This window comes from Staurois parvus, unplaced genomic scaffold (assembly GCF_062004578.1).
Source record: "Staurois parvus isolate SC_StPar_1 unplaced genomic scaffold, SC_StPar_1.0 ptg000563l, whole genome shotgun sequence".
NCBI classification, from domain to species: Eukaryota; Metazoa; Chordata; class Amphibia; order Anura; family Ranidae; genus Staurois; species Staurois parvus.
In genome coordinates this window covers 569,727-590,604 of record NW_028318359.1, presented here as the reverse complement: position 1 = coordinate 590,604, position 20,878 = coordinate 569,727, and the positions used below count along the sequence as shown (strand labels likewise).

The 20,878-nt window shown below is 44.5% G+C and overlaps 1 protein-coding gene across 4 annotated transcripts in view; it reads left to right on the top strand.

The window, feature by feature from the left end:
* LOC149450749 (serine/threonine-protein kinase PAK 1-like) overlaps positions 1-20,878 on the top strand; it is a 130,532-nt gene that overhangs the window by 58,906 nt on the left and 50,748 nt on the right. For all 4 annotated transcript variants that reach the window (XM_089691510.1, XM_089691508.1, XM_089691509.1 and 1 more), the window contains exons 3-4: positions 2,830-2,936; positions 10,000-10,147. In XM_089691510.1, coding sequence (XP_089547636.1) covers positions 2,830-2,936; positions 10,000-10,147 — 255 coding nt within the window. The remainder of the gene's footprint in view (positions 1-2,829; positions 2,937-9,999; positions 10,148-20,878) is intronic.

Sequence of the window (20,878 nt, the reverse complement as noted above, 5' to 3'; positions counted from 1 at the left end):
TGTCGCTTCAGAGTTGTTTCAAAGTAGTACTCGAGTCGCTTGGCAAATTCGCACTGTAAGTCTTACGACTTTCAGGTTGTAATAGTGTGAACGAGACTAAAGCAGCCTTACTCAACCATCTTAACTTAGGGGAACCTTTGAAATTATTTTTTTGGTTTCAGGTAACCAATACTAAAACCAAATCATGGTGGGGTCCAAGGGAAAATGCTCCTTACATTGGTAGGCAGTAGAAAGAATGCTGCCCTAAGGCAGGCCAAAGATTTTGTAATTTACTATATTACAACCATGGGTTGCAGTAAAGGAAATCACTTGATTCCCTCCCTTGGAGCTACTGTGCTTTCTCGGTGGGGAGCCATCTCTATCGGGAGAACACAAAGATTACTGCTAACAGTTATAGCCATTGGCAATAATCGCATGCTTAAAATCTGACATGCTGGATGTACCCAAGTCGACCGATGGATTGACGTGGGTACAATCAGCCTGCTCATAGATGGTTCAGAAGGGACCAGCTGAGATTTGATCCATCTATGGCCACCTTCAGAGTAGTGGTCAGAAATCTCCCCCTTACAAACAGCTAAAAATCATTGATGTCATGCAGCTGGCTCTGTCAAGTAGAGTTGGCCCCAGAAATATGCAGGCACTATCAAATGGGGTAGGGGAGGGGGTCAATCAGGCACCCCTTGCAAACCCTGAAGGAACCCTAGGGTTCAACAGAAGTCTAGCTGAGTTGGGATGGACTTCAGGGAACTGTAAATAGCTCAATAGAGTATGAGGCATTGGCTATTTCTATGCAAGAGTGATAGTGTGTATAGTTTGTATTGTGTATTCCACAATGTCACGGGCGCATCTAAATGTCTGCGTTTGGTACAAAAATGCTAAATTTGTGGTTGTGTAGCAAGAGCTTTGAACAGATAAAGATAGAGCATGTTTGTGGCATGGGGAAACCTGTTGCGGTGGAGTATGGAGAAGAGGGGGAGAAGGTGTATGAGGCTTGTGGAGTATGAAGCCTGGGGGTAGCATTACAAATGGGTATTAGGGAAAGGCAATGTTTAGTAAGAAATCTGAGCTTACATCTAGATGATTAGTAAAGACTTATCAGTCTTTTTGATAAAAAAAATTTGGGAGACCAAATTTTGGTAAAATTTGGAATAGAGCCCCTAAGGACTGCAGAAAGTGTTTTATTGATCAGCGTCCACTAAAAAACGTTTTTGAATGCTGTGAAGTCCAGTGTTGAAGATCTCTATGATGCAATACATCTTCGTGCAAAGTTTTGAAGTCGTGAAGGGGCCTCATCATGTGTCTCACAAAAGGGTCTTATTGGAGGGAGAGAAGGTATATGAGGCTTGTGGAGTATGAAGCCTGGGGGTAGCATTACAAATGGGTATTAGGGAAAAGCAATGTTTAGTAAGAAATCTGAGCTTACATCTAGATGATTAGTAAAGACTTATCAGTCTTTTTGATAAAAAAAAAATTTGGGAGACCAAATTTTGGTAAAATTTGGAATAGAGCCCCTAAGGACTCCAGAAAATGTTTTATTGATCAGCGTCCACTTAAAACTGTTTTTGAATGCTGTGAAGTCCAGTGTTGAAGATTTCTATGCTGCAACACATTTTAGTGCAAAGTTTTGGAGCCATGAAGGAGCCTCATCATGTGCCTAACAAAAGGGTCTTATTAGAGGGGGAGAAGGTAGAATGTCGCAGTAGTTTCAGTGAAACAATACCCCCCCTCTCTATGTGAAGTAGGTAAAATGTCTTGTTTGCAGTCAAATCTTGTATTCAAAGATCACATCTTAGTGCAAAGTTTTGGAGCCATGAAGGGGCCTCATCATGTGCCTAACAAAAGGGTCTTATCAGAGGGGGAGAAGGTAGATGAGGCTTATGGAGTATGAAGCCTGGAGGTAACATTACAAATGAGTATTAGGGAAAGGCAATGTTTTGTAAGAAATTTGAGCTTACATCTAAGTGATAAGTAAAGACTTATCAAGGCTTTTTGGTAAAAAAAAATTTGGCGGACCAGATTTTGGTAAAATTTTAAATAGAGCCCTAAGGACTGCAGAAAGTGTTTTACTGATCATCGTCCACTAAAACCGTTTTCGAATGCTGTGAAGTCCAGTGTTGTAGATCTCTATGGTGTGACTATTTTGCATCAGTGACGAGATATATTTAACAGCTTAAGGAAATGCTTTCATAGTTCAACAGGATTTTTGTGAAGGACTTCAAGTGAGTTTTTGGGTATTGGGTGTCCAAGGACTGTGTAGACTAGCTAATACTCTATTCCTAAAGTGACTAATGTTTGGGCAACACCTGAAGATATACTTGAGCACAGGGACGGACTGACAACTCATGGGGCCCCTGGGCAATAGGGGATCATGGGGCCCCTTTGTCCTTGCCCAAACTCAAAAAAACCTATGAAAAAGGTACCAGGGGCATCTCATGGGGCTCCTTACTGACCCTGGGCCCTCGGGCAGTGCCCGAGTTTCCAAATGGTCAGTCTGCCCCTGCTTGAGCATAACATCTCCTAGAGAGCCCCATGAAGTCAGCCATCATGGCGTGTTTTCCAGGAAGTGATGATCTAGGGTTTTCGTAACCAAGCACATTCTCGTAATAAACTTGTAATTGGATTCCATTGACATTGATGGAACAATGAGCTGTGGAACTCCAATTCATGACAGTGTAGACAGAAATGAAAATCCTTTGGCAGGTAAAACTGATTCCTTATATGCATTTCATCTGTGTATTTAACCGCTTGATGGAATTTAGCTTTATACAAAATCCGCTGTGAAATGAAGGGCACCTGGGCAAACAAATATTTTTTTTTTTTACTTTTCAGGCGTTAAAAAGAAAGATGAGAAGAGAGAAAGACCGAAGATTTCTAAGCCCTGGAACTTTGAACACCCCATTCATGTTGGATACAATCCTGTCACTGGAGAATTCACTGTAAGTTAGAACGCATTATGAAAATAAGTATCATTTTTGGCATGTTCTTATAGAGTTGAAGATCTTTAGGAAACCTTAGATAAATGTCACAGTAGTCTCAGTGAAACAATTTCCCCCCTCTCTGTGAAGTAGGTAAAATGTATTGTTTGCAGTCAAATCTTGTATTCAAAGATCACATCTTAGTGCAAAGTTTTGGAGCCATGAAGGGGCCTCATCATGTGCCTAACAAAAGGGTCGTATCAGATGCTTGGAGCAGGGTCCTTATTGTGCTCCCTGATGAAGGGTCCTTATTGCGTTCCCTGACGAAGGTGGCTCGTTGCGTTCCCTGACGAAGGTGGCTCGTTGCGTTCCCTGACGAAGGTGGCTCGTTGCGTTCCCTGAAGAAGGTGGCTCGTTGCGTTCCGTGCCGAAGGTGGCTCGTTGCGTTCCCTGCCGAAGGTGGCTCGTTGCGTTCCCTGCCGAAGGTGGCTCGTTGCGTTCCCTGCCGAAGGTGGCTCGTTGCGTTCCCTGCCGAAGGTGGCTCGTTGCGTTCCCTGCCGAAGGTGGCTCGTTGCGTTCCCTGCCGAAGGTGGCTCGTTGCGTTCCCTGCCGAAGGTGGCTCGTTGCGTTCCCTGACGAAGGTGGCTCGTTGCGTTCCCTGACGAAGGTGGCTCGTTGCGTTCCCTGCTGAAGGTGGCTCGTTGCGTTCCCTGACGGAGGGGCCTCGTTGCGTTCCCTGACGGAGGGGCCTCGTTGCGTTCCCTGACGGAGGGGCCTCGTTGCGTTCCCTGACGGAGGGGCCTCGTTGCCTTCCCCTGACAAAGGGGCCTCGTTGCCTTCCCCTGACGAAGGGGCCTCGTTGCCTTCCCCTGACGAAGGGGCCTCGTTGCCTTCCCCTGACGAAGGGGCCTCGTTGCCTTCCCCTGACGAAGGGGCCTCGTTGCCTTCCCCTGACGAAGGGGCCTCGTTGCCTTCCCCTGACGAAGGGGCCTCGTTGCCTTCCCCTGACGAAGGGGCCTCGTTGCCTTCCCCTGACGAAGGGGCACATGCACAGCTCAGCGTGCATTCCTGTCACACTGTGGTTCTGCTGGAATGATTGACTCCCATGCGCATGAGCAAGATTGCATCATCCCTTTTGGTTAGTTGAAAGGCAGAAAACCTGGCACACAGGTAAAGCCCGGGGAGCAGATGAAAGCAGCTAGCAAGGGATGTAACTGTAGCATCACTGGATGGTGGGGGCTTTTTGGGGAGTTTAGTTCCGCTTTTAAGCTACATAGTGCACTGCTTACAGTCTCAGATTCAAACCAGAGACCTTCATTGAGGGTAAGGCTCCATGTACATGAGCCTACCCTGACCGCCAGCTGCAGGAAAACGCAAACGCGGCAACCACGGTACCGTTGCCTGTTTTCTCGTGGCTGGCGGTCAAAACATTTCTATCCTGAAAGCAATTCTTCTGCATTTAGAAGAGGGAGGTTTAACCTCACGTAACTGCAGCAGCTCCTAAACGCTGCTAAAAGCCTATGTGTACATGGACACATAGGCTTTTATGGAGTTGAGTTTTAGGAGCTTTAGCAAAAAAATGCCTAAAGCTCCTAACCTGGAATTTAGCAGTTGCTGGTGTACATGAGTCCTAAGACACAACGATTATACAACTTTACCAAGCAGGATACAAAATTAAGACTTACTGATAAAATTTTTTGTGCCTACCGACCACGATCTGTATAACGTCCATCAGCTGGACACCATGTGTTCAAAATGCTTTCGTGAACTTCTTCACTGTGACAGCTAGCGGATTACACCTTGTGTGGCTGCTGGCTCTCAAATCTGACTGTTCCTAGCAGCTCTTTCCCCCCCAATAACAATCGGAAACCAGAATGCTTCCCATTCAAGTGATCCCTATGTTCTCTTTGACTCTATGATAATCACATGCAAGCACAAGATTTCATTCATGATTTTGCTTGCAGAAGCCACTGCTGCTTGTACGTGGTAATTTGCCTCTTTTTAGTACTTCATTTGTTTTATTACAATTATAGCATTAAAAAAAAAATTTTTTAAATGTGACATCCTATAGTAAAAACACATTTATTAAAACATTATACCAAACGAAATCTCTATATGCCCTTAAAAATTATGTAAAAATGATATTAGTATGTAGCAGGGGCAGACTGACTATTAGAGCACTCGGGCACTGCCCGAGGGCCCAGGGTCAGTAGGGGGCCCCATGAGATGCCCCTGGTACCTTTCATTGGCTTTTGCATAGGCTTTTTTGGGTGTGGAGGACACAGGGGCCCCATGATCCCCTATTGCCTGGGGGCCCCATGAGTTGTCAGTCCGCCCCTGGTACGTAGTATCCCATATGGAAGAAAACGTCAATGTGACTATAATTCTTTGGCTACTTTGCATACTATATCCCACATGGAAGAAAAATTATATTTGAAATATATTTTAAAAATATTCTTACCAAATATATTGCCATATATTTGAAATGCTACAATTTTGGCCATATTCAATATATTTCAAAATATATTTCAGTTAAATATATATATATATACATTTCAAATATACTGTATGTCTTTTAAAAATACAATTCTACATTTTTGGAATGCATTTACAAATATATGTAAAAATAAATGTTAAAATGACTTTTTTATATGTTAAAAAAAAAATCATAAGAATAGATTTAAAAAAATATATTATTAAAAATATATTCTTCAGATTTTTTATTTAATCATATTATTCATATATTTTGTAACAAAAATGCATTTCAACATGCAGTGTATGTATGTGTGTGTTTGTGTATGTATATATATGTGTATATATGTGTGTGTGTGTGTATGTGTATATATATATATATATATATATATATATGTGTATGTGTATATATATATATATATATATATATATATATATATATATATATATGTATGTATGTGTGTATATATATATATGTAGCATTTCATATATATATATATATATACCACACACACACATTTTCTTACAAAATATATAAATAATATGTTTAAATAAAAAATCTGAAGAATATATTTTTAAAAATATATATTTTTTTAATCTATTCAGATTTTTTTTAACATATAAAAAAAGTCATTTTAACATATATTTTTACATATATTTGTAAATGCATTCCAAAAATGTAGATTTGTATTTTTAAAAGATATACAGTATATTTGAAATGTATTTTTCATATATTTTGTAATAAAAACGCATTTCAACATGCAGTATAATATATATATATATATGAAATATATTTTGAAATATATTGAATATGGCCGAAATTGTAGCATTTCAAATATATGTCAGTATATTTGGGAAGAATATTTTTAAAATATATTTCAAATATATTTTTCTTCCATGTGGGATATAGTATGCAAAGTAGCCAAAGCATTATAGCCACATTAAGGAATACATACTGCGGCTGCCAATTTTCGCCTTGGCCTCTGTGCCTCAATGACCTCTGGGTCTGAAAGGTTAAGTTGATCATTTTTGAAACCAAATAAATCTTTTAAAAATAATGCTTTCCCTTGAAGTACTGATGGAAACATTTTGGAGCCGTGTCATCTGCAGTTCAATAGACCCCAGTGTTGTCATTGTCTTGTGAACTGCGTCTCTCTCTCTGCCTGGCAGAAGCGGGCCCCTTTGTGCTGTAAACAAAGCTGACATATGTTGTGTTTCTCTCCAAGCTCCTCCACTCCGACACCTTTCCAGCCTCCGCATCCGCCTCATTTAACACCAGGGCTCTTGTTCACGGGTCTTGCTTTGGAAATTTAGCTGCTTTGCCTGTTTGCTGTCAGTTTTGAAAGTCAAGGAGGCAAAGCTCCCCTTCATTATTCATTTCCATTATTGATTTGCGCTTTCGAGATACAAGGGAAGTTCTCGGCTCAAGTTTCACAGCCTTCCAGTAATTTTCTCTCACATTGTGCGCATTGCAGGCACCTAGAGATGCCTGCATGTACCTTTCAGCCTTCCTACATGCCAGACTGTTCTGCTTGGGCAAAACTCTGACACTTCTGGAAGTGCCAAAACGTTGTCACCCCCACCTGCCTTCCACACATTCTCATAGGCTACTGAAGCTGCCCATGAGAATGACGGTCCAATAGGAGTGTATGGGATGTAACAGACCAGGTTTGAGCAGGAATGAGCTCAGGTTTGTTCTGATACTTGTCCAAGCCCACCTGAGCTATCCTGCCAGGAAGGTGTCGATGGCGACCACCAATGGTAAGCGGGGTTGGCTCAAGTTTCACGGCCGTCCAGTAATTTCCATCCAGTAATTTCTCTCACATGTCAACATTGTGCACATTGCAGGTACCTAGAAATGCCTGCATGTACCTGCACTAGCTTTCAGTCCCCCTACATGCCAGACTATTCTGCTTGGGCAAAACTCTGACACTTCTGGAAGTGCCGAAACTTTGTCACCCCCACCGGCCTTCCACACATTCTCAATCCTTCGATGTAGTGGCTGCATTGGTTTTCTTTTTTTTTTTTTGTATTTTTTTTTCCCTTCACCTCTTCAAGCTCACATGGGTGGCAAAAGAATGGTAAAATCAGGCGGCTGATCCGCCTTTTTACTGCCCCTCTACAAAGTAACACAGTAGCCACTCAGATCTGTACACATTTCTGTGATGTTTCAATTTGCAATGTGTGTAAACCCAACGTGTCACATTTGGCAGGTGGAGCTGCTCGCCGACTAAATGTAATAGTCATCACTTGTCCTTGGGCTTGCACAGTCTTCTTTGTTAAACAATGGGGTAAAAACCGTACATGCAACAGTGCCCACGCGTTTCAGGCAGTAATGGCCTTACTCATTGCTTGTTATATGTGCCCATTAAAGCCAAAAGGGACTGTTGTAACTGCATGCCAACCGTACTGAAGTACGGAATCCTTGGTGGGATCTGATCAAAATAACGGCATTCAAGCGCTGACATTACTTTTTTGAGGGGTGGTAAACTCTGCTGCCAGTGTGAATGAGCCCTAAAAGCGCAGGACACATACAAAATGCTACCTGCATATTCCTGCAGCAACTTCATCAGCCTCTTATTCAGTTAAGCCAAGCACTATTTTAGATGGTGTATGCAGAGCCGGTGCTTCCACTAGGAAAACTAGGCAGCCTCTTAGGGCGCACTGCCACCTAGGGGCGCCTGGGCACAGCTCAGGCCGGCACTCTCTCTGTGTGGGATGCCACCATGTCATGAATGATCCTTTAGCTGAGAGGAGGGGCGGCAGAGGGGAGGAATAAAGGACAGAGGAAAATGCTGAGTGTCTGAGGCCAGTGTAGCAGCTGAGCTGCAGCTCCTTCCAGTGTTACTCTCAGACTCAGTCCCTTACTGCAAGCCGGCTGGCGGCTGCTGATCACTGTGGAGTTCCAGCCCTTCTTTTCCCATTCTTCAGCGGAGGCAAAGCTGCGCCTGTGGAGGAAGGTAATGTCTGACTCTGATGTCCCATGTCTGTGTGAGTGTGACCTGGTCGGCCGGACATCCATCACATGTGCAATGTGTCAGTGAATGATGGTATCATCACCATCCCACAGCCTGCTCTTCTAGTGCCTGCTGATCTGTGTCAGAGTTGGTGGTGGTGTGTTGTGTCAGATCTGTCACCGTGTGGGATCGCTCAGTTCAGCTGTCTGTTGTCAGTGTTTTATCTCCCCCCCATTGCCTGGGATCTGTCAGAGCGTGGATCCATCATCCTCCACTCACTGCAACTGTCACCCTGCCACTGCCAGCCACAGAGACAGTCCATCAGTGACACAGACTTTGTCTTTAATATTGGTGCTGGTGGCATCTTATTTTTGCAAATTAAAAGAAATGTAGCAGTTTCGTGTTTTGTTGATTTAATATTTTCTACTGTTTTTAAAACTTTAGGTTTTTTTTTTGTTTTTTTTGGGGGGAGGGCCCAAATAGCTGGTCTTGTCTAGGGAGCAAAATAGTCTAGCACTGGCCCTGGGCGTACGCCATTTAATTATCCCCCTGTAAGCTGTTGTCCTAAGTTGACACATCTGTAGCATGGTGTGGCACATGGGGGGACTGAAAGCTACTACGGGTATTTATTATTTATTTCAGGTACTTGTATAGCGCTGTCAATTTACGCAACGCTTTACATATATATTGTACATTCACATCAGTCCCTAACCCTCAAGTGGCGTACAATCTAAGGTCCCTAACTCACATTCATATGTACACATACTAGGGCAATTTAGACAGGATCCAATTCACCTACCAGCATGTCTTTGGAGTGTGGGAGGAAATGGAAGTACCTGGAGGAAACCCACAGAGGCACAGGGAGAACATGCAAACTCCAGGCAGGTGGTGCCGTGGTTGGGATTTGAACCAATGACCCGAGTACTGCCAGGTGGAAGTGCTAACCATTTAGCCACTGCTGCCCCAATATAATAATGGTATAATGACAGAGCCCACCCTGATGCCATAACATGAAAGCCTGCATTATACTACCTGCTTAATGCACTTTGTAACGGAACTGGACCCCAGACCACACTTGCGTATATTCCGTTATACCGCGGCTTCCCTGTCCGAACACCATCCACGGACCACACCCTTGAAATCCCTCAGGAAATAGACAGCACCCGACTCTTCTTAAAACAGGAAGTCAACTACTTTATTTTACACACACAACAAGTTATATACACAGGGCGGGAAAACGCAACCAGGAACAGGAAACACATCATCAGCCCACCCCATCAGTGGGGAGGGCTACAGGAAACACAACATCACCCCTCCCCATCCAACCAAGACACAGAACAATGGGGCAGCACATGGCAAAAGGACAATAGACAGCCATGTGGCCGAGAACAAAGGACGACACACCAATACACAATAGACATTCACATATACACCCTGTACCCTAACAGGCACAGGGTCACATAAACATAAGAATTTGGGAAGATGATACAGAGGTCCCCCCACCCCCAAAAGTCACTCCCGTCACACACCTAGACATTTAATACCCAAAATGTGTGAAATGTAAGTGGGTGTTGTATATGTTCCATATTCATAGAGCTATTTGGTGGTCTCCTTGTGTGCTGCTCACTTGCCTTTTCCATTCTATCTCTGTGCAGGGTATGCCGGAGCAATGGGCGCGATTACTGCAAACCTCCAACATCACCAAACAAGAGCAGAAGAAGAACCCGCAGGCAGTGCTGGACGCCCTAGAATTTTTAAATTCCAAGAAAAGCACCAACAGCCAGAAGTACATGAGCTTCACAGGTGAGCAGGGATGGCGATTTTAAAGGGCACCTGTCACCCTGCAGAAAATCCTAAGCTGTAAGGATCTGTTTCTGTTGAGGGTGTCAGCCTTTTAGATGGGTGATTATAAAGCTCCACTTCTTTTAATGAACTTGGCACCGGTCACTGTATCTAAATAGGTCATGTTGTAGTAGAGGTTGTAGGTAATGTTATTCAGTACTGAATGACAGTAAAGCTTTTTTTTTTTACAATTACAGTGTACTGTTATGGCTCATTCAGATGTGCAGCAAGGACTGGCGATCCACTGCAAAGTGACCCACACCCAGCTTAACCACCTGGTTTTACTGCCCCCTCCACACATGTGAACTGGCCCTCAAAGTAAACCCACAGCAGAGGTGCTCAACCTGTGGCCTGCGTAGCCCTCGACCTCACACTGATGCAGGAGTTTTGATGCACCACACCACAAGATATAATAGAAGTCTATGGCAAAGCGCAGCTAAGTTGCAGGAAAGCCATAGGTGCACTGCGCTGCACCCACGGTGTGGGTAAACTGAAGCACATCAGTATGAAAGCAGCCTTATGTGGGGCTCATGACAGTTAAGATGTATTTACATTTGCAGTTTGGGGGGGGGGGTGGTTTTTCCCATACCCACCCAACCACTGTTGTAGCATCAGGGGTCGCAATGGTGACCATGCCCTATGCTCCAGGGGGCTCGTGCAGCCTCTCTGTTACATGCTTTCTTACACTTGGACAGGAGGGGCAGCAAGGGTAGCATATACAGGAGTTGACCCTCTCCATTTTCCTCCTGCAACTGCTGAAAGACGGCTTCTCCTCCTCTCCCTCCCGCCAGCATTCAGCGGCTGCAGCAGGAAAACGTTCCTTATGCTATTCAAAATAAAACATTTGAACTGAACTATTTCACTTCATTGTGGCGCATGACTAGATACCAAATCACTGAAATGGCCCTCGCTCTTCAGAAGGTTGAGCGCCCCTGCCCTACAGGGTAAAGCAACAGGTAAATGGTTTGCTTTAATTCCACAGTTCACAGTAGCATATATAGCATATATTCGCTTTTCTTTCACTCCTTCGCTGCTCCGTTTGGCTGTCAGAAGCATGAAAAGCGCTTTGTGTAAGCTACCGGTTGCTCAAGTCAGAGCTTACACAGGGCTATGGATTTGTCCTAGGTGGTGATTGGTCCATTTCACTCCTGGAAGCCTAAGTAGAGTGGCCGAGAAGCCAAGGAAGCTACAGATTGTTCAAGTCCTAGCAATATACACAGCCATGGACTCTTCCCATGTGATGATTGGTTCAATGCTGTCACATGCTCCTCCATACTTGAAAGTAGCAGGTATATTTTTGCACTCACAGCAATTGATCTGAGTGGAAGGGGAGCCAAGAAAAAGTTAGTAGACACATTTGGGGAGGGGAAATTGAAGCAAGCCTGTTGATTTGCCCTGCAGGGTCCAGCCAGATTTATCCATGTATGGTCAACTGCCATCCAGTGTTTGGCCCACCACAGGGATGGACTGACAGACAACTCATGGGGCCCCCGGGCAATAGGGGATCATGGGGCCCCTATGTCCTTGCCCAAACTCAAAAAAGCCTATGAAAAAGGTACCAGGGGTATCTCACGGGGCCCCCTACTGACCCCGGGCCCTCGGGCAGTGCCCGAGTTTCCAAATGGTCAGTCCGCCCCTGGCCCACCACCATCTTGGCCTTATGATTGACTTCTTAATGTTTTGGGGAAAATCCCTGGCCAATAAAAAGGTACAAGAGTGGGCATGTCTAAACAATTCCTGGTGGAAATTCATATTTGCATATTAGAAGGTCCCAGGTTTAGGGTCTTCTGAGGCTCCTTGGGTGAGAAATAAAGAGATGTGAGGACCTCGCTGATTGCACTCATTTTCTAATGCTACTTTCACCCTTTTTTGCAACAGTATAAACAGAAAAGAACCTTTGAAATAACTTTCAGGTCTCGAGAAACACCTGCCAATAATTACTGGCATATTAGTGTGAACAGTAAGTTGAGATATAAAAATAAATAAAATAACAAGGAATGTGGCATGCATGTGACACCCAGGGGTGCTCTATTTTTCAAAATTGTTTTCGGTGGTAATAACATAAGACAAATAAAAAGTCTAGAAAAAAATGTAGACAGTGAAAATTGTAGTGTTCCCTCACATGGTGGTCCATGGAGAAGAGCTCCTTACATTGATGGTCTGTTTAAACACTTCTGCTTACACTGGTAGTTAGTTAGTGGTGAGTGTAGTGCCCGCTTACGTTGGTCAGGTGGTAAAGGACCCCATTTTTTGGTGGTAATTGAGAAAAGGGACATGTTACTCTGGTCAGTGGGAGGAATGTTCTTTACATTGGTGGTCAGTGAGAAGGATGTCTCTTACATTGGTGATCAGTGGGAAGAATGTCCCTTACATTGGTGATCAGTGGGAAGAAAGTCTCTTACATTATGGTCAGTGGGAAGGATGTCCCTTACATTGGTGGTCAGTGGGAAGAATGCTCCTTACGTTGGTCAGTGGGAAGAATGTCCCATATGTTGGTGGTCAGTGGGAAGAATGTCCTTTACGTTGGTCATCAGTGGGAAAATTGCTCCTTCCATTGGTCAGTGGGAAGAATATCCCTTATGTTTGTGGTCAGTAGGAAGAATGTCCCTTATGTTGGTGGTCAGTGGGAAGAATGTCCCTTACGTTGGTGGTAAGTGGGAAGAATGTCCTTTATGTTGGTCGTCAGTGGGAAGAATGCTCCTTACATTGGTGGTGTTAGGCACCGCCCAGCGGGATCTCTAGTGATCCACAGAATGAGATTCCCCAGGACGCGGAGTCTAAGTCCCAGTCTGCCTTTTCACCAGAGCCCCTGATGGTAGGGATGGACTTGGTGCAAGACTGAAACCAGGTCGTGACCCCTGAGTGCACCCAACTGTGGTAGAGGGTATGTGCCAGGGGTGAGCCTGATGTGAAGGGGCTGACAGGTCCAGATCCCCAGCGGGATGGATGCATGACAGTCAGGAGTAAGCGTAGTCAGACTAGCCGGGTCGGTAACAGTGGGGGCAGGTAGGTACCAAGCAGTAGACAGAGAATAGCCGGGTCACAAGCCAAGGTTCAGCAACGGGAGGTCCAATAATAGTATAAGCAGCAGGCAGAAGAGTAGTCAGGGACGAGTCGGGGGTCAGAGCAGGAGAAGGTCAACAACTATCAGGACAAGCAGGATCGGCAACAGGAACACACTTCAGAACTCAGGTACAGGAACTAGACCTTGCGGCAACCTGATCACCGCCTGGCCAGTTTAAATAGTGCGCCCTGCACCGTCATTGGTGCCAGGCGCGCGCCCGCAATTGCCGCCCCGGATGCCCAGGTCCTAGTGCCTGCACATTAGTGCGCCTAGGCAATCTGCGCATGCGCAGACCTGTGCGCCGCGGCGTGACCCGTAGTCCTTGACAGGTGGTCACTGAAAAGAATAGCCAAATAGCCAGCAGGAACAATTGTCCTTACATTGGTCGGTGGGAAGACTGTCCCTTACATTGGTCGGTGGGAAGAATGTCCCTTACATTGGTCGGTGGGAAGAATGTCCCTTACATTGGTCGGTGGGAAGAATGTTCCTTACATTGGTCGGTGGGAAGAATGTCCCTTACATTGGTCGGTGGGAAGAATGTCCCTTACATTGGTCGGTGGGAAGAATGTCCCTTACATTGGTCGGTGGGAAGAATGTCCCTTACATTGGTCGGTGGGAAGAATGTCCCTTACATTGGTCGGTGGGAAGAATGTCCCTTACATTGGTCGGTGGAAAGAATGTCCCTTACATTGGTCGGTGGAAAGAATGTCCCTTACATTGGTCGGTGGGAAGAATAATACTTATATTGGTGTTCAGTGGGAAGAATGCTCTTTACATTGGGGGTCTGTGGGAAGAATGCTCTTTACATTGGGGGTCTGTGGGAAGAATGCTCTTTACATTGGGGGTCTGTGGGAAGAACGCCCACTGCATTGGTGGTCAGTGGGAAGAAAGTCCCTTACATTGGTGATCAGTGAGAAGAACGTTCCTTACATTGGTGATCATTGGGAAGAATGCCCTTTACACTGGTGACCAGTAGGATTGACTCTCCTTCCATTGGTGGTCATTAGGAAGAATGCCCCTTACATTGATGCAGCAGAAACGATGGCTCTTACATTGATGTCCAGTAAAGAGAATGTCCCTTTCATCACTGGTCAGTAGGAAGAATGCCCCCCTTTAGCCAAAAAGATTCTTGATGTCAGTGGGAACTTATCTGAGAGTCAGGAACTCATAGCAACCTTTGGAGGAACCCTAGTTGATGCTTGCTACTTTATAGACAGGGAATAGGGATGAAACTTCTTATTATTTCTCACTTTTTTTTTTTATTAGCATTATTGGAAAATTTGGGAGGCATTTTCTCCTGCATGCTTATAATTTGTCTGATATTTTGCCCTGGCAATCCCTGCAGATGTTGGTGAATCCCTTCCAGTAAGTCGTAGTATTCTCAGCACATTGTGTGTGATCTGATCTCTTCGCAAAGCCTCAGCCGCTGCTGTCAGCAGTTTCCTCACTTAGCCAGACATTTCTGATAAGCGTAGCGAACTCAGGGATTTTTACAAGCCAAGCAATAGACTCTAATTGTTTCCGATGTGAGTCACCGGCATCCTGCCGTCCCCATCTCTCCGGGTCCCTCCCTGCGCTGCTCTCTGTCCATCCTCAGACATGGATGCATTGTTTGGGTTGGCATGCCCTGCTGCAGCTGAGTGCGCTACTGTGTTTGCTCAGCGGGGTGTCGGTGTGAGGGACTGCCATTCACTGACGGCATCTTCAGAAACACAAAAAAGGAAAACTCTCTAGCAATGCCAAATAATTCATGTAAATCCCCGCCATGGTTAAAATGTGTCCAGAGGCGCCTTGGTCCATCTTTGCATGGAATGTGACAAATAGATTGTGATTAGTTGTTAGGGGCAATGTTGGTTCCTCTCTGCTGCAGTTTTTAGTGAACACAAAAACCTGCTGAATTTTACAGAATGAGTTGAATAATTCTGATTTGCTGTAGATATGGTATTCTTTTGTCTGTGTGCAACTCCCTTTATTACCGGACCCAACAACTGCCACTTGGGCCCCATTTGCACCTCTCCATTGCAGTAATGTGTTTTACCGCATAATAATGCTCAGCTCTGTGTGGTGCGTTCTCATTTATTGTGTGCATGCTGTAGCGTAGCAGTCGAGGTGTGACATACCATGCATTGTAGTGTGCAGCACATCTGTTAATTGGTCCATTGAAGTGCATTGGCAGCCTATTCAAATGAACAGGCTGCATTTGTGCAATGCCCGTTCTTGCATCTCAGTGGACCGTAGAGATGTGAATGGGTCCTAAAAGTACATTTTTGATGAGAAAAATATACACTCCCCGGCAGGGGCATACTGACCATTTGGAAACTCGGGCATTGCCCTGGGCCCGGGGTCAGTAGGGGGCCCCATGAGATGCCCCTGGTACCTTTTTCACAGGCTTTTTTGACTTTGGGCAAGGACACAGGAGCCCCATGATCCCCTATTGCCCAGGGGCCCCATGAGTTGTCAGTCCGCCCCTGCTCCCCAGCCACTTTATTAGGTACACCTGTTCAATTGCTTGGTAACACAAATTGCTAATCAGCCAATCACATGGGAGCAACTCAATGCATTTAGGCATCTAGACGTGGTGAAAACGACTTGCTGAAGTTCACACTGAGCATCAGATTGGGGAAGAAAGGTGATTTAAGTGACTTTGAACATGGCATGGTTATTGGTGCTAGACGGGCGGGACTGAATATTTCAAAAACTGCTGATCTACTGTGATTTTCTCGTACCACCATCTGTAGAACTTACAGAGAATAGTCCGAAAAAGAGAAAATATCCAGTGAGTGGCAGTTGAGTGGACAAAAATGCTTTATTGATGTCAGAGGAGAATGGGCAGACTGGTTCAAGATGATAGAAAGGCAACAGTAACTCCAAATAACCACTCATTACAACCAAGGTATGCAGAATACCATCTCTGAATGCACAACATGTCAAACCTTGAAGCAAATGGGCTACAGCAGCAAAAAACCACACCGTGTGACACTCTTGTCAGCTATGAACAGGAAATGGAGGCTACCATTTGCACAGGCTCACCAAAATTGGACAATAGAAGATTGGAAAAACGTTGCCTGGTCTCATGAGCTGCGTCATTCAGGGTCAGAATTTGGCGTAAACTTGAAAGCATGGATCCATCCTGCCTTGTATCAATGGTTCAGGCTGGTGGTGGTGTAATGGTGTGGTGGATCCATCCTGCCTTGTATCAATGGTTCAGGCTGGTGGTGGTGTAATGGTGTGGTGGATCCATCCTGCCTTGTATCAATGGTTCAGGCTGGTGGTGGTGTAATGGTGTGGGGGATATTTTCTTGGCACACTTTGGGCCCCTTAGTACCAATTCAGCATTGTTTAAACACCATGACCTACCTGAGTATTGTTGCTGACCATGTCTATCCCTTTATGACTCCAGTGTCCCCATCTTCTGATGGCTCCTTCCAGCAGGATAATGCACCATGTCACAAAGATCAAATCATCTCAAACTGGTTTGTTGAACATGACAATGAGGTCACTGTACTCCAATGGCCTCCACAGTCACCAGATCTCCATCCAATAGAGCACCTTTGGGATGTGGTAGAACAGGAGATTTGCACCACAGTTGTGCAGCCGACAAATCTGCAGCAACTGCGTGATGCTATCATGTCAATATGGACCAAAATCTCTGAGGAATGTTTCCAACACCTTGTTGAATCTATGCCACGAAGAATGAAGGCAGTTCGGAAGGCAAAGTAAGGTGTACCTAATAAAGTTTCCGATGAGTGTGTAGGGCTAGCATTCTTAGCATATTATTATTATACAGGATTTATATAGCGCCAACAGTTTGCTCAGCGCTTTACAAAATGAAAGTAGACATTACAGTTACAATACAATTTGGTACAAGAGGAAACAGAGGGCTCTACATGTAATATATGGGGTTAGCATTGCTGACCCTCTAAAAATGCTGTTATGTACACCCAATGGCTTCAAGAATTCCATTTTCTGGCCTGGAAGATGGAGAAAAATCTGAAGCTGTTATCTGCATACTTGTCTAGTTTAGTAAATAATTGTGTTGGTGCAAGAAGGTCAGCAAGGCAGCCAGAGAACTTAGAAGGCGAGGTCAGCAATGGAAGAACCTACAATTTTCATATCACAGCTCTCCTAAAAGAATAACTATGCAATGGGGTTGATTTACTAAAACCGGAGAGTGCAAAATCTGGTGCATGGTAGCCAATAAGCTTCTAAGTTTAGCTTGTTCAATTACGCTTTGACAAAAAATCCTGGAAGCCAATTGGTTTCTATGCAGAGCTGTACCAGATTTTGTCCTCTCCAGCTTTAGTAAATCAACCCCATTGAGTAGAAGTCCTTATGCACACTTGACGTTTTTACAGCGGCTGTTTTTGGCTTTTGACGTTTTTTTCTACAGCCAGTAAACCCCCCAGCACACATAGGCTGTAATCAATGTTTTTTGGCTGGGTTGTTATTTGGCTGGAGAAAAAAAACCCAGGTCTAGTGGGTTTCTAGAGGAAGTTTTTTAGCTATAAAAAGCCTCTAACGCTAAAAAATGCTGTAAAACGCCGCAAACCAGCTTTTTTGGACTTTTTTTTTTACCAAAAAAGAATATTTTTTGGGGTCAAAAAAACAAATGCGGGAAATCGCCACTAACTGTGGCTAAACGCTAATTCAAAAACCCTAAAAAAAGCTGAAAAACTTTACACAGCTAACATTACCAGCATTATCCAAACACCCCGTGTGCATGGAGACTAAACTGTGGGTCTGAATTACTAAAACTGGAATGGAAAAATCTGGTGCAGCTCTGCATAGAAATCAACCAGCTTCCAGGTTTTCTTGTCAAAGCTTAATTGAACCAGCTGAAGTTAGAAGCTGATTGGCTACCATGGACAACTGAATCAGATTTTGCACACTCCAGTTTTAGTAAATCTACCTCTATGTGTTTAAACTTGTCCCATTAAATTATGGCCCATTCACACCAGACCCTACGGAAAAGGAAAGCCGCATCATGTGCAATGTAACACACAGTTATATTTTTTCATCAGTGGTATAGCTGGTGTAAGGCCATACTGATGATTTTATAAATAGACCCCTCCATATTTTGGGTCATTTTCATAAGGTTTTCCTGAAAAGAAATGTGTGTGGCTCTCAGGTTTGTAGTAGCTTGCTGTAGCAACTAACTCTTTATCAGGTCATGTGGTCAACAGCCTTTGAAGGGCAACTTCTGAGATGACAGGATAAAGCCCCATTAGAGCGGTTGATGCTTTGAATCCACCTCTGCAAAGTTCTGTAGTCTTTTGTAAAGCACTAGCAAGAGCCTATACATTAGTAGTAGTTGGTCGGGTTCAACTAGACTTGGTCAAGTTCAACTGGACTTGTTCTAAAATACATATGTTATGGAAGCCACTTCTTAAGTTCCAGTAATGGTCTGAAAAATGTATCAAGTATTGGAAGTCTTTCCATTCCAAACTCATACTCTTTAGTTAAAGTCCATGCTTAGAGCTGGCAAACTGGACACAATACAAGCTGTGTGCCGTAGCCCCCTCCTCTTTGAAGGGCAACTTCTGAGATGACAGGATAAAGCCCCATTAGAGCTGTTGATGCTTTGAATCCACCTCTGCAAAGTTCTGTAGTCTTTTGTAAAGCACTAGCAAGAGCCTATACATTAGTAGTAGTTGGTCGGGTTCAACTAGACTTGGTCAAGTTCAACTGGACTTGTTCTAAAATACATATGTTATGGAAGCCACTTCTTAAGTTCCAGTAATGGTCTGAAAAATGTATCAAGTATTGGAAGTCTTTCCATTCCAAACTCATACTCTTTAGTTAAAGTCCATGCTTAGAGCTGGCAAACTGGACACAATACAAGCTGTGTGCCGTAGCCCCCTCCTCTTTGAAGGGCAACTTCTGAGATGACAGGATAAAGCCCCATTAGAGCGGTTGATGCTTTGAATCCACCTCTGCAAAGTTCTTATAGTCTTTTGTAAAGCACTAGCAAGAGCCTGTACATTAGTAGTAGTTGGTCAGGTTGAACTAGACTTGGTCAGGTTGAACTAGACTTGGTCGGGTTGAATTAGACTTGGTCGGGTTGAACTGTACTTGGTCGGGTTGCACTAGACTTGGTCGGGTTGCACTAGACTTGGTCGGGTTGCACTAGACTTGGTCGGGTTGCACTAGACTTGGTCGGGTTGCACTAGACTTGGTCGGGTTGAACTAGACTTGGTCGGGTTCAACTAGACTTGTTCTATATCATAAGTTATAGAAGCCTCTTCTTCAGTTCCAGTAATGTAGTAATGGTCTGAAAAATGTAGCAAGCATTGCAAGTCTTTCCATTCCAAACTCACACTCTTTAAAGTCCATGCCTAGAGCTGGCAAACTGGACGCAATACAAGCTGTGTGCTGTAGCCCCCCTTCCCACCTACATATCCTCTGCTGAAGAAACTTGCTGCCATGATGTCAGCATTCTGCAGTTACAGAAGGCTGTGTCCTCACTGATGAGCTGCCGGTGACTCATTACATATTGAATTGCTGGTGAATCGCCATATCAGGGTGAGCCTGCTCAGGGGCGGACTGACAACTCATGGGGCCCCCAGGCAATAGGGGATCATGGGGCCCCTGTGTCCTTGCCCACACTCAAAGCACACCCAAAAAAGCTTATAAAAGGTACCAGGGGCGTTTCATGGGGCCCCTACTGACCCCGGGCCCTTTGGCAGTGCCCAAGTGCTCGAATGGTCAGTCCACCCCTGAGCCTGCTGCCATCCAGCTTTTGGAAGAGACTTTCCAGGAACGCATGGCAGCTATCACCAATTCTTGAACCTTGATTTTCATATTTCATCAACCAATGAAGACCTAATACAGGCTAGGCAAGCTCAGTTCCCAAGCCGTGGTGAAACTACAAATCCCATCATGTCTCTGGGAGTCTTGCCTATAGCTATCAGTCTTACAATGCCTCATCGGACGTGTAGATCCAAAACAGCTGGAGTGCCAAAGTTGCCTACCCATGACCTAATGTAACAATCAGCAAATCGGTATTATTATTATACAGGATTTATATAGCGCCAACAGTTTGCTCAGCGCTGTACAATATAAAGGGAGGCAATACAGTTCAATACAAGAGGGTTAGGAGGGCCCTGCTCCTTGGAGCTTACAATCTAAGAGTATCGATGTAAACGGCTTATTGATGAACAGCGTTTGATAGTACCAAATGGGCTGTTGGTGTTAAACTTGAATGGACTTTCTGATGTAAAGCAAACCTCCAACAACCTGGTCACTTCATGCTGAGCCTATATCTGAATTAACAAATTGTTTTGACGTGCTGTTTTCACCAAAGGTAGCCTTGGATTATGTTTTTTTGTTTTTCCATTTTATGCTTGGTATGGATTGCTCATGACTGTGACGGATTTACTTAAAGTGCACTTTTAGTGCAATTATTGCTCTTAGGTCCCCTCCCCCCAGCATGTCTATAATGTAAATTGCCGAAAATGCAGCTCCCTGATGATCTTCACTTAATTTTAAAGAGAAACCTTATGGCCAGTAAATTGCCTTCTAGGTGAGGATGGTATATTCTGAAGACTGGGTGCTTCTGAAGACATAGTACACCTTTCCTTTAAAACACAAAATGTTCTGTATTTTCTTGACTGTACTTTGCTTGTTTC